The sequence below is a fragment of the Theobroma cacao genome, chromosome 9 (genome assembly GCF_000208745.1).
Source record: "Theobroma cacao cultivar B97-61/B2 chromosome 9, Criollo_cocoa_genome_V2, whole genome shotgun sequence".
NCBI lineage: Eukaryota > Viridiplantae > Streptophyta > Magnoliopsida > Malvales > Malvaceae > Theobroma > Theobroma cacao.
This window is the reverse complement of record NC_030858.1, coordinates 5,381,746-5,394,938: the sequence shown is the minus strand read 5'-3', so window position 1 is coordinate 5,394,938 and position 13,193 is coordinate 5,381,746. Positions and strand designations below refer to the sequence as shown.

General features: G+C 32.8%; 3 protein-coding genes across 4 annotated transcripts; 2 read left to right on the top strand and 1 right to left on the bottom strand.

Moving 5' to 3' along the window:
• On the top strand, positions 1,673-4,051 carry LOC108663458 (SNW/SKI-interacting protein). 2 transcript variants are annotated; one of them, XM_018127547.1, is made up of 2 exons: positions 1,673-1,867; positions 2,001-4,051. In XM_018127547.1, the coding sequence occupies exon 2, from the start codon at positions 2,029-2,031 to the stop codon at positions 3,850-3,852; it is 1,824 nt and encodes a 607-aa protein (XP_017983036.1). In that variant the 5' UTR covers positions 1,673-1,867; positions 2,001-2,028; the 3' UTR covers positions 3,853-4,051. The 2 variants fall into 2 exon arrangements, with proteins under 2 accessions (XP_017983036.1, XP_017983038.1); XM_018127549.1 differs by having other exon boundaries at positions 1,674-1,867; positions 2,005-4,051.
• On the bottom strand, positions 4,813-7,628 carry LOC108663164 (protein phosphatase 1 regulatory subunit pprA). Its single transcript, XM_018126490.1, has 6 exons — positions 7,215-7,628; positions 6,472-6,702; positions 6,130-6,276; positions 5,882-6,024; positions 5,695-5,809; positions 4,813-5,160 (listed from the first exon to the last, which is right to left on the bottom strand). Exons 1-6 carry the CDS (start codon positions 7,512-7,514, stop codon positions 5,080-5,082), a joined length of 1,017 nt encoding a protein of 338 aa, XP_017981979.1. The 5' UTR covers positions 7,515-7,628; the 3' UTR covers positions 4,813-5,079.
• Positions 11,241-13,115, top strand: LOC108663185 (pentatricopeptide repeat-containing protein At1g77170). Its single transcript, XM_018126713.1, has one exon. It carries the CDS (start codon positions 11,453-11,455, stop codon positions 12,872-12,874), a length of 1,422 nt encoding a protein of 473 aa, XP_017982202.1. The 5' UTR covers positions 11,241-11,452; the 3' UTR covers positions 12,875-13,115.

Below are 13,193 nucleotides of genomic sequence, written 5' to 3'. Positions count from 1 at the left end.
AGTGACATTGATGTAACATTTTGACACATTTTAATAAATCATTATATTATAAAATAATACTTTTTATTATTTACTTTAGTTATATTGATATTACGTATATATAAAATGATAAAGATATTTTAATTAATAATAATTAATTAATTATTATTAATAAAAAATTATTTAATTGATAATTACAAATATAAAAATAATTAAATATAATATAAATAATATTTTATTTAATTTTTAAAATAATTTAAAGATTCTTAAGTATTAAATAATTTTTTATAAAAAATATGAAATTTTAAATTTTATTTTATAAATAATAAAAAATCAAAATAATTGAAAAAGCTATATCTTATTGATGACTGATTGTTTTAAAAAATGAAAAATAGGATTTATTATGAGAAGCAAGTTGAAATTTAAAGCACAAATTATAGCTTTTTAATATGATCGTATGAAAAATAACAAAGCCATTTCATTTACCCTTTTAATATAAGTTGGACACTTAATCACGAACTTATACTGATCCAATAAAGTTTAATATATCTGAACTTTTAATTAAAAATTTATCTCTTGTTCCTAATATTTTTTTTTAAATATAAATTCATTTAGTGTAACTCTTTCGAAATATTATCCTGAGCCTAATTAATTCACCATGGTTAACACCAGAGCAACCCAATATTCTATTATCAAAAAAGCTTTCAGGGCCTAATATTACAACTCAGTTTGTATAAAGTTTAGTGTCTTAACTTAGATTTGGTAATTATTGTTTTTACGTATTAATTGTGTCAAAACGATTAACACATAAAATATGATAAAATTAAACTTAAATATGACACAAATAATTATTTGTGTTAGCATTTAAAAATACATCTAAGGATTTTTTCTAAAAAAAAATACATATATGGATATATTTAAAAATCATATAATACAACATAATTAATATATTTATTAAACATGTCAAGATTTTTTATACGAAATGACATTATTAATAAACACAATTAAATATTTTTTTTCCTAACATGATTAACACATTTAACACTATTAAATTTAAATATTTATAATTAAATATAATTTTATTATTCAATTTTAAAATTAATAATTATAAAAACAATTATAACAAAATAATAATAATATCAAATATAATAAAATTTAATATAAATAACATACATAAAATTATTATCATGCAAATACAATCTATAATTAACATCTAATTTTAAAATACTAATAATATCTAAAATTATCTATAATTTTTAATTATAATTAAATACATATCATTAATTATATTGTCAATCATGAACAATTTAAAACATCCAAATCAAATCGAAAATTCACTTGTTAATGTCACATCATTCTGGTGTCACAAAACTTAATTTTAAAATAGATACAATATATTAATAACATTTATCAAAATAAAAAAGTTAAATAAAATTTAAAATTTAATTTAAAGTATTATCTTATAAAATTAATGTTTTGACGTTTTACATTATTATTTTTATAAAATTCAAAAAATCTTTTAAAATAATTATTGAAAATTATTTATATAAAACTAAAATAATATTTAATTATTAATTATAATAAATTGATAAATATTTAAACATGAAAATTCAATTCACACAATAAATTAAATATATTTTAAATGTGTTCCTTATTTATAAATAGATAATTAAATCCAAGCGTACTTAATCTCAGTGTCCCCGTGTCAACCTTAACCATTTGGGGTTTATTTTGCCCTTTATCAGCGCGGCTGACCCTTTAATTCTAATCCTCTCCCGGGTTCCCTTTCAACAGCCGACATAGCAAAATTTCGATTGTAAAAGTGGAAGCCGTCCAGTTCGATTCCTAATCAAATCGTTAACCTGATCGATAGTAAGAGCTTTTGAAGGTATTCCTCTCTTTCTCTTTCGTTTTTAATTAGGGTTTTCAAGTTATGGTTTCGAAGCGTTTTTTTTTTCTTCGCTTTTTAAATCTTTATTTAAGGAAGTTAAATCTAGAATTTCAATTCGCTTATTTGTTAGGCAGAAATCTCGTAGCTTTTGATCCGCCATGGTGGCTTTAAAGGATCTTCTACCAGACGCGAAAAACTCAACGTCGACGTATTACGACCACGCAAACGACCCATGGTTTAGACAACGGTTTAGTTCGTCGGAGGAAGAGAAATCCTCCACGGCAATAAAGGCAAAACCAGTACCGCCTTATATGAAACGCGCCGGATTTGTTCCCAGAAAAGTTGAAGACTTTGGAGATGGAGGTGCTTTCCCTGAAATCCATATCGCTCAATACCCTCTTGGTATGGGAAGAGTAAAAGGGGCGAAACCAGGATCGAAGATTCTTCCCGTGACCGTTGATGCTCATGGGAATTTGGCTTATGACGCGATAGTTAAGCAGAATGAGAATGCAAAAAAGATTGTTTACTCGCAGCATAAGGATTTGATACCGAAGATTTTGAGGAGTGAGGAAGAGGGTGGTGACGAGGAGGAAGAGGAAGAGAGGCAGAAAGAGATTGAGGAAACAATGCAAGAAACTAAGGCAGCCTTAGAGAAGATTGTGAATGTGAGATTGAGTGCTGCACAGCCGAAGAATGTTCCTAAACAGTCTTCTGATTCAAATTATATTAAGTATAAGCCTTCACAGCAATCGGCTGCATTTAATTCAGGTGCTAAAGAGAGGATAATTAGAATGGTGGAGATGCCTGTGGATCCTCTTGAGCCTCCCAAGTTTAAGCATAAGAGGGTCCCGAAAGCTTCAGGGTCTCCACCTGTGCCGGTGATGCATTCCCCTCCACGGCCTGTGACTGTGAAGGATCAGCAGGACTGGAAAATTCCGCCTTGTATTTCAAACTGGAAGAATCCGAAAGGGTATACAATCCCACTGGATAAACGTCTTGCTGCTGATGGAAGAGGTTTACAGGACGTACAGATTAATGATAACTTTGCAAAGCTGTCTGAGGCTTTGTATGTTGCAGAGCAGAAGGCTAGAGAAGCTGTGTCGATGAGATCAAAGGTGCAGAAAGAGATGATGATGAAGGAGAAGGAAAGGAAGGAGCAGGAGTTGCGAGCTTTGGCTGCTAAAGCTCGTTCTGAGAGAACTGGGACAGTGGCACCTTCAGCTGCTGTTCCAATGTCATCTGACAGAAATGCGGTGGATACTGATATGAGAGTGGATTATGAGCCAGTGAGGGAGAGAGAAAGGGATATGCCAAAGGAATCAAAGGAAGAAAGGGAGGAGCGGTTGCAGAGGGAGAAAATACGTGAAGAACGACGTAGAGAAAGGGAGAGGGAGAGAAGGTTGGAGGCCAAAGATGCCGCCATGGGTAAAAAGAGTAAGATTACAAGGGATAGGGATAGAGATATCAGTGAGAAGGTTGCTCTTGGTATGGCTTCTACTGGTGCTGGAAGAGGTGGGGAAGTGATGTATGATCAAAGGTTATTTAACCAGGAGAAAGGAATGGATTCTGGATTTGCAACTGATGATCAATACAACATCTATGACAAGGGTCTGTTCACAGCACAGCCGACTCTCTCAACACTCTATAGACCAAAGAAAGACGTGGATTCTGACATGTATGGTGGTGCAGATGAGCAGCTAGAGAAAATGATGAAAACTGATAGGTTTAAACCTGACAAGGCATTTGGTGGTACTTCTGAGAGGAGTGGTCCAAGGGATAGGCCTGTTGAGTTTGAAAAGGAAGCTGAGGAAGCTGATCCATTTGGTCTGGATCAGTTCTTGACAGAGGTCAAGAAGGGTAAGAAAGCCATGGAAAAAGTGGGCTCTGGAGGGACAATGAAGGCAAGTGCAGGCTCTTCCATGCGAGACGGCTATGAAGGAGGCTCTAGTAGATCTCGCATTGGTTTTGAAAGAGGACATTAAGTATCCTATGTATCTCTTGACTAATGTTATATGACTCTTTAGCTTGTTAATTTTTCTGATCTTTGTTGCTCAGTGAATCTTAATCCCTGAAGTAGCTTCAGGGGTGAGTTTTTTTTTTTCTCTTCAAATATGTGGGATGTTGCTTATTTTGCCTTGTGAAGATTTTAAATGGTCATATTTCCCTTCACTGTTCACTACAGCCATGCTATATCAAAGATTTTGTTATCTGCGAATTCACTACTATAGGAATGCTGGTAAATAGGCATGTATACACTGATAAATTAGGACTCCGATCTAGATTGATACCTATGCTGTTTATGGTCATTTTTTCTTTATTTGGTTTCCTGTTTGCATTCATGAGTTACTATACTTGCTTGGCTACGGAGGATGTATTGCATCTCATTTCCTATATGGTAAAAAGGAGTCCCATCTGTTTGGTGGAAACGCCATGAAGTAGCTGAGACTCATTTGAGGTGTATATGAACTACTAGGAATCTTTCTCCTCTGAAACTTTTGGGTGGAGAAAGTAAAGTCCACCCCGCATGTTCTTTGAGCTGCTACGAGCAGCGTGTGATACTGAATATATATCCTAGTTTCGGTCGCAATTGTTTTAAGTATTAAGAAACTTTATGATAGTATACAAGCTTTATTGACCTATTACAGTGTGACTGCATGTGGAAAGGTTTGTTTTACGGTGGCTTGAAATTACAAGTTAAAAGACCATTGGAGTCACAGCCTGGGTGAATTCTTTGCTGAGAGGACTTCATTTGGTAGTGCACATTCGTTTAAATTAGGCAAATTAAGATCAGAAATGCTTTTCCTGGGAGTGTTTTATAGTTAAGGCAGCTTAGGAGTCATACATCCATCTTGGATATATTAAAGCGTGATTGGTGCCAATGCTAGAGAGGAACAGACGATTTCTTTGTTTTTTTTTCTCTCATTCCTTCACGCCTTAGGAGATGCTGTCCAAAAAGGTGGCTAATAGCGTTCAGCAAAAATGTTTTCTGCTAACAACATATATAAACAAAAAGAGGGACAAGCATTGTTCCTATTTGCAAGATATTGCAACGTGAAAAACAGTTACAAGAAATAAAGAGTGTCCAAACAATGATTAACAATGCATTTAACCAACATCCCACCCTTTTCAGAACCCTTTTGGAACCCTGTTTTTCTATAGTAAAATATGCAGACTCAGCAAACTGCGTATAAAATAATCTATTACAACTTCTACGCGAATACGTCAGAATCAATTTGCTCAATATTGGGAAAAATTTGTCTCAGGGTAGCAGAGTAATTTGGAGACTTTGCCTGCAAATCATATATACAAAGGTTAAGAGAGAAAAGAACATTAAGTTGAAAGAGTTCAAGATTATGAATTTTCAACCATTAATCAGCAATTGTGAAAGTACAAGGCATTAATATAGATAATACTATAGCTAAATTGAATGAAATCAGCCAAAGAAGGATGATTTGGACAAAAGGACTTCATTTAACTGAATCTAGGGTGGTTGAACTATGTCACAACAAATTTAGATCGATGTGATCTAATGGTGAGCACCAAACGACAGACTCAGCATCTTCATTGAAAATTAATTAAGGAAAATAATATTGGAGAGAAGGGAACATGTATTAAATCAGGAGAAAATGACAAAAAAATGGAGCTCCATAGCAAAAAGTATAGAGTGAATACCGGTCCAACTATGATGAGAACCAGATAGAAACCATAAACAGTCAAGATACTCAACCAATCAGCCATAGCAAATCATTTGGGATCAATAAGCATTCATAAGAAAACAACAAAATTCTAAACACTTTTAAGTGCTCAAGTTGCAGATAACATACACATGGATTGTTTTCAAGGTAGATAGTAGTGAGCTTTTCTCTTGAACCAGAAACAGCCTCAGCTATGTTTTCAAGTGATTCTATTTGGTTATCATTGAGCCATAAGTCTTCCAATCTGCAGGCAAAGTTAGTCAACAACTGAAGATAGGATAAAATCCCCAGGGAGGGAAAGAGTAAAGCACGATACCTTGTCAAGTTTTGAATGTCATCTACCGATATTAGCTTATTTGATGAAACATCTAATACTCGGAGGTTGACCAACATAGATAGGCCTTTCATTTTTGAGATACCATTGTGGCTCAAGTACAATTCTTCTAAGGCAACGCATTCCTTGAAAACAAAAGATCCAAAGAAAAAATTCATTCAACAAATATTATGGAAAATAAAAATTTTGTCAGAGCAGCAAAAAGAAAAGCATTTTTAAAAGTGCCATACCTCCAATCCTATCATAGAAGTTAATCGATTACTTTGCAAGCTAATCTTCTTAATGCATGTGAGCCCACAAAGGTTTATGACTTTGATTCGATTCCTTCCTAGCCACAGCTCCTGTAAGTTTGTGAAATTTTGCAAATTTTCCATTACCTGAGATACCAATGAAGCACTCTTAGATTATGCTCAAAAAATTACTAATAAGACAACTCACCAGTTTTATACTTGAGTCAAAGGTGTAGACAAATTACTCCAACATTGAAACAAAAACTGAGAAAAAGCTTAAGTCAAATGTGTTCCTGTAGCTTGTTATGTAAGCAAGATTATTCAAGCAATTTGAGAACTAACCCGTAATCTGTTGGAACCAAGTTCAAGAATTTGCAACTCATGCAAGTGGTCAATCTCCTCCATCTTAGTAACTTCATTTTTGGAGACATATAGCTCCTTGAGTGTGCTGGAGGCCTTGGACAATCCGTGCAATGAAGTGATTTCATTGAAAGAAACATCAAAAACCAAGAGCTTCTTGAATATGCTGGCATCTGGTATTTTCATTAGTTTATTATCCCTAAGTACCAACTCCTGTGAGCAAAAAAATAAATAAATAAAGGACCCCACGCTTCTTCATAATTCTAGCAATAATCAACATTGCATAACAGGAAAAGGAAAGACAAAACAAGAAAAGAAAACACTAGAAATTTTTTGCTTACTTGATAAAATAATTAAGGCTCTGATTGTTAATTCTTTTTTTGTTTAATTTGCTTTTCACCTTTTCAAAAAAAGCTAACAACTAAAGCAAAAAAGTGAAAAGAAAAATTTGCGAATATTTGATTAAAAATAAGTAATTAGTTAAAATATAGCACACGAGCATAATTAGTTCATACAAACGTAAACTTATTCATCCTATTAGTTTAAAAAAATAAATTCTTAATTTTAATTATCCAGAAATACTGTTTACATTCATATCTACACGCATTTCTTTTTTAGTATAAAACAAGTACAGTAAAGCAATAACCAGAAGTAAATAATTAAAGGTGCGAGATAACTAGAACGAGCGAAACGTTTAAGGGAGCCAAAGAAAAAAATAGGATTACCTCAAGACCAGATAACGAGACCCAGCGAGAGATCGGCTCGATAGCAGCATCGTCGATGAGGTTTTGTCGAAAAGAGAGCTTTTTAAGGTAAATGAGATTCGCAATCCGAGGGTCCAAGCTCGATAAGCGGTTCGCTGTCAGGTCCAACTCGGTGAGGTTTGGGGGCAATTCCACGGAGTCGAGATCGTGGAGCTGGAAGCTGGTGAGATCGAGAGTGGTGGTGGATGATAAATCAATCTCCACCGTTTGATCATCTTGGTCCGGGTTGGTTTCCGTCGATGCTTCGGTTTGGTCTTGCATCTTTTTCGGCGTTTGTAGATGGGAGGAGCTTCTGCCGACGGTCGTGCAGCGGAATATTTTTTGGTTTCTGGTTTTTGTGTTCACCCGATGGTTTCAAACTGAATATTATGCAAGAGAAACGACACGTAGTTTATGTTTTTTTGGTGCCCGTGGAACGGTGTCGTTGGCATAAAAGCCACTCTAAAACGAAAGGAATTTGCGTTTGGGCCTAGCCCATTCTAATTATTGAAAGGAATTTGTATTTGGGCCTAGCCCATTCTTCATAGCTTGTTGATTATTGAACATAAAATTGACGGCTTAATTACACGTTTTTTAAAGAGTGCTTTTCATAAATGGATATGAGACATAAGACGTTTTTAAGAATAATTTTTTTTATAATTTTATCTATTTTTAGTCAAAAGAAAAAAAAATTAGACAAAATTGTCTTTAATGAAATTGACCCATTTGCTAGGCTCTGCACCTCAATCCGAAACCTATTAACGGATCAAGTATGTTTAGGCTTGCGCCTCAAATTGACTCATATTTTTTGAGCTTTCCTCACCAGACTATTTATCTCTGAAGTATTTCTTATCAGAAAGAAAAACGTTTAAGCATTTTGAATATTTTTGAGTAGTTTTTTATACACGAAGAAAATCTGTGAGCGTTTTGAGTATTTTTAAACATTTTATGAGTGATTTTTTATATATGAAGAAAATTTTTTGAACATTTTAAGCATTCATATTTGTTAATTATGTTGTTAAATTGAATATGGAGTATCGTTTGAAGTTGTTGATCTTGTTAAATGGAATTCAGTAGTTTTTGTGATTTTTGAGAATTATGTGATTAGTTTTTAAACATTGTGTAACTGACTTTGGACATTACGTGACTGATTTTTTATAAGATATTGCGTTACTAGTTTCTGATAAGGTATTGTGTGACTTGTAAATAGGCATTGCGTGACTGACTTTGGGCATTGCGTGACTAATTTTTAATAAGGTATTGCGTGACTAGTTTCTGATAAGACATTGCGTGACTAGTTTCTGATAAGGCATTGCATGATTAGTTGATAGGTATTGCGTGACTTGTTAGTAAGGCATTACGTGACTTGTTAGTAAGATATTGCGTGACTAGTTTGTAAGGCATTGTGTGACTTAGGCATTGCTTAAAAATCAATCATGCAATCTATAAAAACTAGCTACGTAATGCCTAAAACTAATCACGTAATGACTAAAAACTAGTCACACGGTGATTAAGTCACGCAATACCTATAAACTAGTAAACTCAATTTTGGGGTTCTATGAATAAATCAACAAACTCAAAAACCTAAAATACATATTTTTTTTTTGCTAAACCATAAAATTGTGCATTTCATAAAAAATAGGTTACAAAACTCTATAATCCTCCAAAACAAAAGAAAATATATCCTTATCGAGAGGTCTTGCTCACTCCCCTTATACAAAAACAAAATATACCCTATTTACAAAATATTCCCTGAACAATTTTAACTCAAAATCTTATAAAAAAAAATCAAAATCAATAGCAAACATGCTTAACAATCATCCCAATCTCAGACACAACAAAACCGTGAACTACTATAAAACCCATCAAATATGCTTTAGCTGTTTTTTCTCCCTGAGCAAAATCGCTGCATGCAAATAGCAAAATCGATGTTCATTGTCCTTAAGAACCCCAAGATCCACCGTCCAAAATAATAAAACAAAATAAGAAATAACTTGATGTCATATTTGCGAATTGGATGACGAAATAGATATATTTGAGTAGAGAGAGAAATCGAGATTTAATTTTGAAATTTTTATCTGGATGGCGGGAGGGAGAAAACTGAAACTATTTTAATTTGTCTGAAATTGTTTAAAAAGTATTATTATCAAGTCATACCAAAAACTGGCTAAAAACAGTTAAAATTATAGATACGGTCATTTTTTAAGTCACCTTTTTATGAAGGTCATTTTTCACAATTTTTTATTTTTTAAAAGGTTGATGGCTAAATTATTATTATTCTATTTTAGTTTTGGTTATTACCAAATTGAATTGGGAGAACAGTAAGAGAACTATAAGGGTTTTCATGAGGTAATCTTTGTTTGGTCCGAAGGATAAAAAAGAGAAATAATATAAATTTTTTGTGGTTAAGGTGACAATAATTCAATATTAAATTTTGTTATTATGTTTTAATTTTATTGAATTTTACCACTGTACTTTTTATTTCATTGAATTTTAAACAAAAGTAATGGATTTAAAATATTTTACAAAATATTCTGTTAATGGAAATGGTAATATTAGTCACTTTTCTTTTAATTTTGTTGATTTTTTAATAAAAATAATGAAATTATAATATTTCAAAAAATATTTTCTTAATGTAAATATAAAATTTATATTAATTTTGTTATTTATGTTAAAAAAGCTAACAAAAAAAAAAAGTACGGTGATAAAAATTTAACTAAAATTGAAATGTAGTGGTCAAAGTTAATATTAATTCATAGCATAGTGATAAAGTTATCTTTAATTTCAAAATTCTTTTAATCTAATGATTATGTTATTGTTATATTGTAATACAACCTTTAGATTAAAACTTTTTCCTTCATTTCCCCATTCCATCTTTCTTACCAAATAGGAACTCACATTTAAATTTAATAAATTGACTTAAGATGACATGCAACTATTATTAAGTTATACTTTTTTTATTATTAATTTATTAAGTATTATTAAGTTATTAAGTTATACTTAATAAAATTATTATTAAGTTATACTTAATCATGAATAAATATCATCTTTTGAGATTCATATGCACTTGTGGATACAAGGAGAATTTTAAAAACTAACTCGGAACTCGTGTCAAGGAATTGGACTTTTGAATTTTGTTTGATGCATCTAATCAACTCACTATATAAATGGGCATAAATCCAATTTTCTTAAATCCAAATGTTAAAAGAAGAGAAAGTATTGTATTATATAAAATTATAAATTATGTATTGATAAATCTTAATTAACAATTTAATCTATGAATGTTACATAAATATATCTATATCTATATATATTTTTAATCTTATTCACAGTTTAACTCTAACTAAGTAACAATATTGTAATATAACTCTTAACAATATATTATAGTTTAATTAAGTAATATTGTTATATTATAACTTGCACCCGAGCATTTGGCTAATTGGTTGATGTATAATCTTCTTACTTAAAGAGCAGAATTCGAATCCCTCATCTTCCAATTATAAAAAAAAATATTATATTATAACTTTAATTAAATAATATATATAATTATCTTAACAATATATATTTTTATTTTGCATCTTAAAACCATAGTAGTACAAATTAAAACATTATACTGTTACATTCTCTTAGTAAGATTTTGTATTATAGACAGAATTTAATAAAATGGGCCTTAAAATCTAAAACCCATATATATAAAGTTCATAGATTTGATCGTGTATTAATATTAAATTAAAAAATTTATATTTGATATATTATTAGTATATAATGTTTATGCATGCATAGTAAATCAAATATTGTAATTTCATTAATAAATATATTTGAAAATTGAGAATTTTGAAAATAAATAATTTATAATTTTAAAATATTTTTATCTTTAAATGTTTATGAGATGTCTTTATATGATTTAGTATATTTAATTAAATAATAAGTGCATGTGTTTATATTAAAATAAAAATTGAATTCCAATCTATTTCCTCAAATAAATAAATAAATAAATAACTAAAAACAGTTTAGCAGTTCGGGCATCCACCAAGCTCAAGTGCATTGCAGACTCCAAGAGCAGCATTCTCATTTCTCAGTATTCGAATTGATTCGTTTGACTCTACAAGGCCCAGTTTTCACAGTTTTCAGGCAGGCAAGAAAAACTAGAAACAGACTTGTTCTCTCGTGTTTTCTGCCAGAGTACAACTGCAACTGAATCCCAATCTCCTATCCTACGTATGAACTCATTGCGCTTCCAACTTCTGGTTCCTAGAACGCCGACTCCCAAACACCTGACCACTGTTTCCCATCTCAATCACAATCTCGCCTCGACTCCCCTATCTTCCATTTCTGAAACTTACTCATCATTTCCATATCCAAACGCAGAAGACCCAGCCAAAACCTTGCCCAATCTATTGTCAAACTGCACCAACGTACTCCAACTGGATCAAGTTTATGCCCACATCACGAGAACGCGCGTTCTCGAACTGTACCCGGCGGCGTTTCATTGGAACAACATTATCCGATCCTACACCAGACTAAATGCTCCCATTAAAGCTCTTTACGTTTACATTGCTATGTCTAAAGCTGGGCTTCTCCCCGATTGTTACACTCTCCCCATTATCTTAAAGGCCACGTGTCAATGCTTCGCTCTTAACGTCGGCCGCCAGCTTCACTCCATCGCTATAAAGATTGGCCTAGAGCTAAATCAGTATTGTGAGAGCGGTTTTATCAACGTTTATTCAAAGGCGGGAGAATTTGAGAATGCGAGGAAAGTGTTCGATGAAAATCCGAATAGGAAATTGGGTTCTTGGAATGCTATCATAGGAGGGTTTTCCCAAAGTGGGCGTGCTAAAGAAGCGATAGATATGTTTTTGGAGCTTAAAAAATGTGGGTTTCTGCCTGATGATGTGACTATGGTTAGTGTGACATCGTCCTGCGGTAGTTTAGGCGATTTGGAGTTGGCTCTTCAGTTACATAAGTGTGTTTTTCAAGCCAAAAGTTCGGGAAAATCGGACATTTTGATGATGAATTCGGTCATTGATATGTATGGGAAGTGTGGTCAGATGGATTTAGCATATTTAGTTTTTTCAAGGATGGAGGAAAAGAATGTTTCTTCTTGGACGTCCATGATTGTTGGCTATGCAATGCATGGTCATGTTGAGAAAGCGCTTGATTGTTTTCTTTGCATGAGAGAGGTTGGGGTGAGGCCTAACCATGTAACCTTCGTTGGGGTGTTGAGCGCTTGCGTGCACGGTGGGAAGGTGGAGAAAGGGAAATTTTACTTTGATATGATGAAGAATGGTTATGGGATAAGGCCAACCTTGCAGCATTATGGCTGCATGGTTGATTTGCTTGGTCGAGCCGGGTTGCTCGAGGAAGCCAGGAAGATGGTGGAGGAGATGCCAATGAAGGCAAATGTGGTGATATGGGGGTGTTTGATGGGTGCCTGTGAGAAATTTGGGAATGTTGAGACGGGAGAGTGGGTGGCTAAGCATTTGCAAGAATTGGAACCTTGGAATGATGGGGTTTATGTTGTACTGTCTAATATTTATGCTAGCAATGGTCTGTGGGAAGAGGTTGAGAAGGTTAGAGGGATCATGAAGCAGAGGAAACTTGCCAAGACTCCTGGTTACAGCTTGGCAACAAGTTTAGATTGAGTTTGATTTGTACCAGTGGCCAATAATCATGACAACCATTAATTCTTTAAATTACTTCTAAATTTTTCTAATACATTATTGTGGTCTTTGTCTTGTTAAAGTTCTTTTTTGATAGTTCCTTCTACTACGAAGTTTAGGGCCTGATATTCATGGTATTTCATCTTTCCAGTGAATTTGTATATAGAGAAGGGAGAACTTTGCTTAATGATTTTTCAATGAATTTTTGTATAGTAAAAGAACTTTGCTTAATTATTTTTTCTTTCCTCCATTGATTAGAGTCAGAGATGAAAGGTATATTTGATGAACCATAATATTTTCA

Excerpts from the sequence above, each read along its gene's own strand:
- LOC108663458 (XM_018127547.1), top strand. The coding sequence starts at position 2,029 with ATGGTGGCTTTAAAGGATCTTCTACCAGACGCGAAAAACTCAACGTCG.
- LOC108663164 (XM_018126490.1), bottom strand. The coding sequence starts at position 7,514 with ATGCAAGACCAAACCGAAGCATCGACGGAAACCAACCCGGACCAAGAT. Across the intron at positions 6,025-6,129 it reads CTTCTATGATAGGATTGGAG|GAATGCGTTGCCTTAGAAGA; the intron begins GTATGGCACTTT and ends TTTGTTTTCAAG. Across the intron at positions 5,161-5,694 it reads ACCTTGAAAACAATCCATGT|GCAAAGTCTCCAAATTACTC; the intron begins GTATGTTATCTG and ends TATGATTTGCAG.
- LOC108663185 (XM_018126713.1), top strand. The coding sequence starts at position 11,453 with ATGAACTCATTGCGCTTCCAACTTCTGGTTCCTAGAACGCCGACTCCC.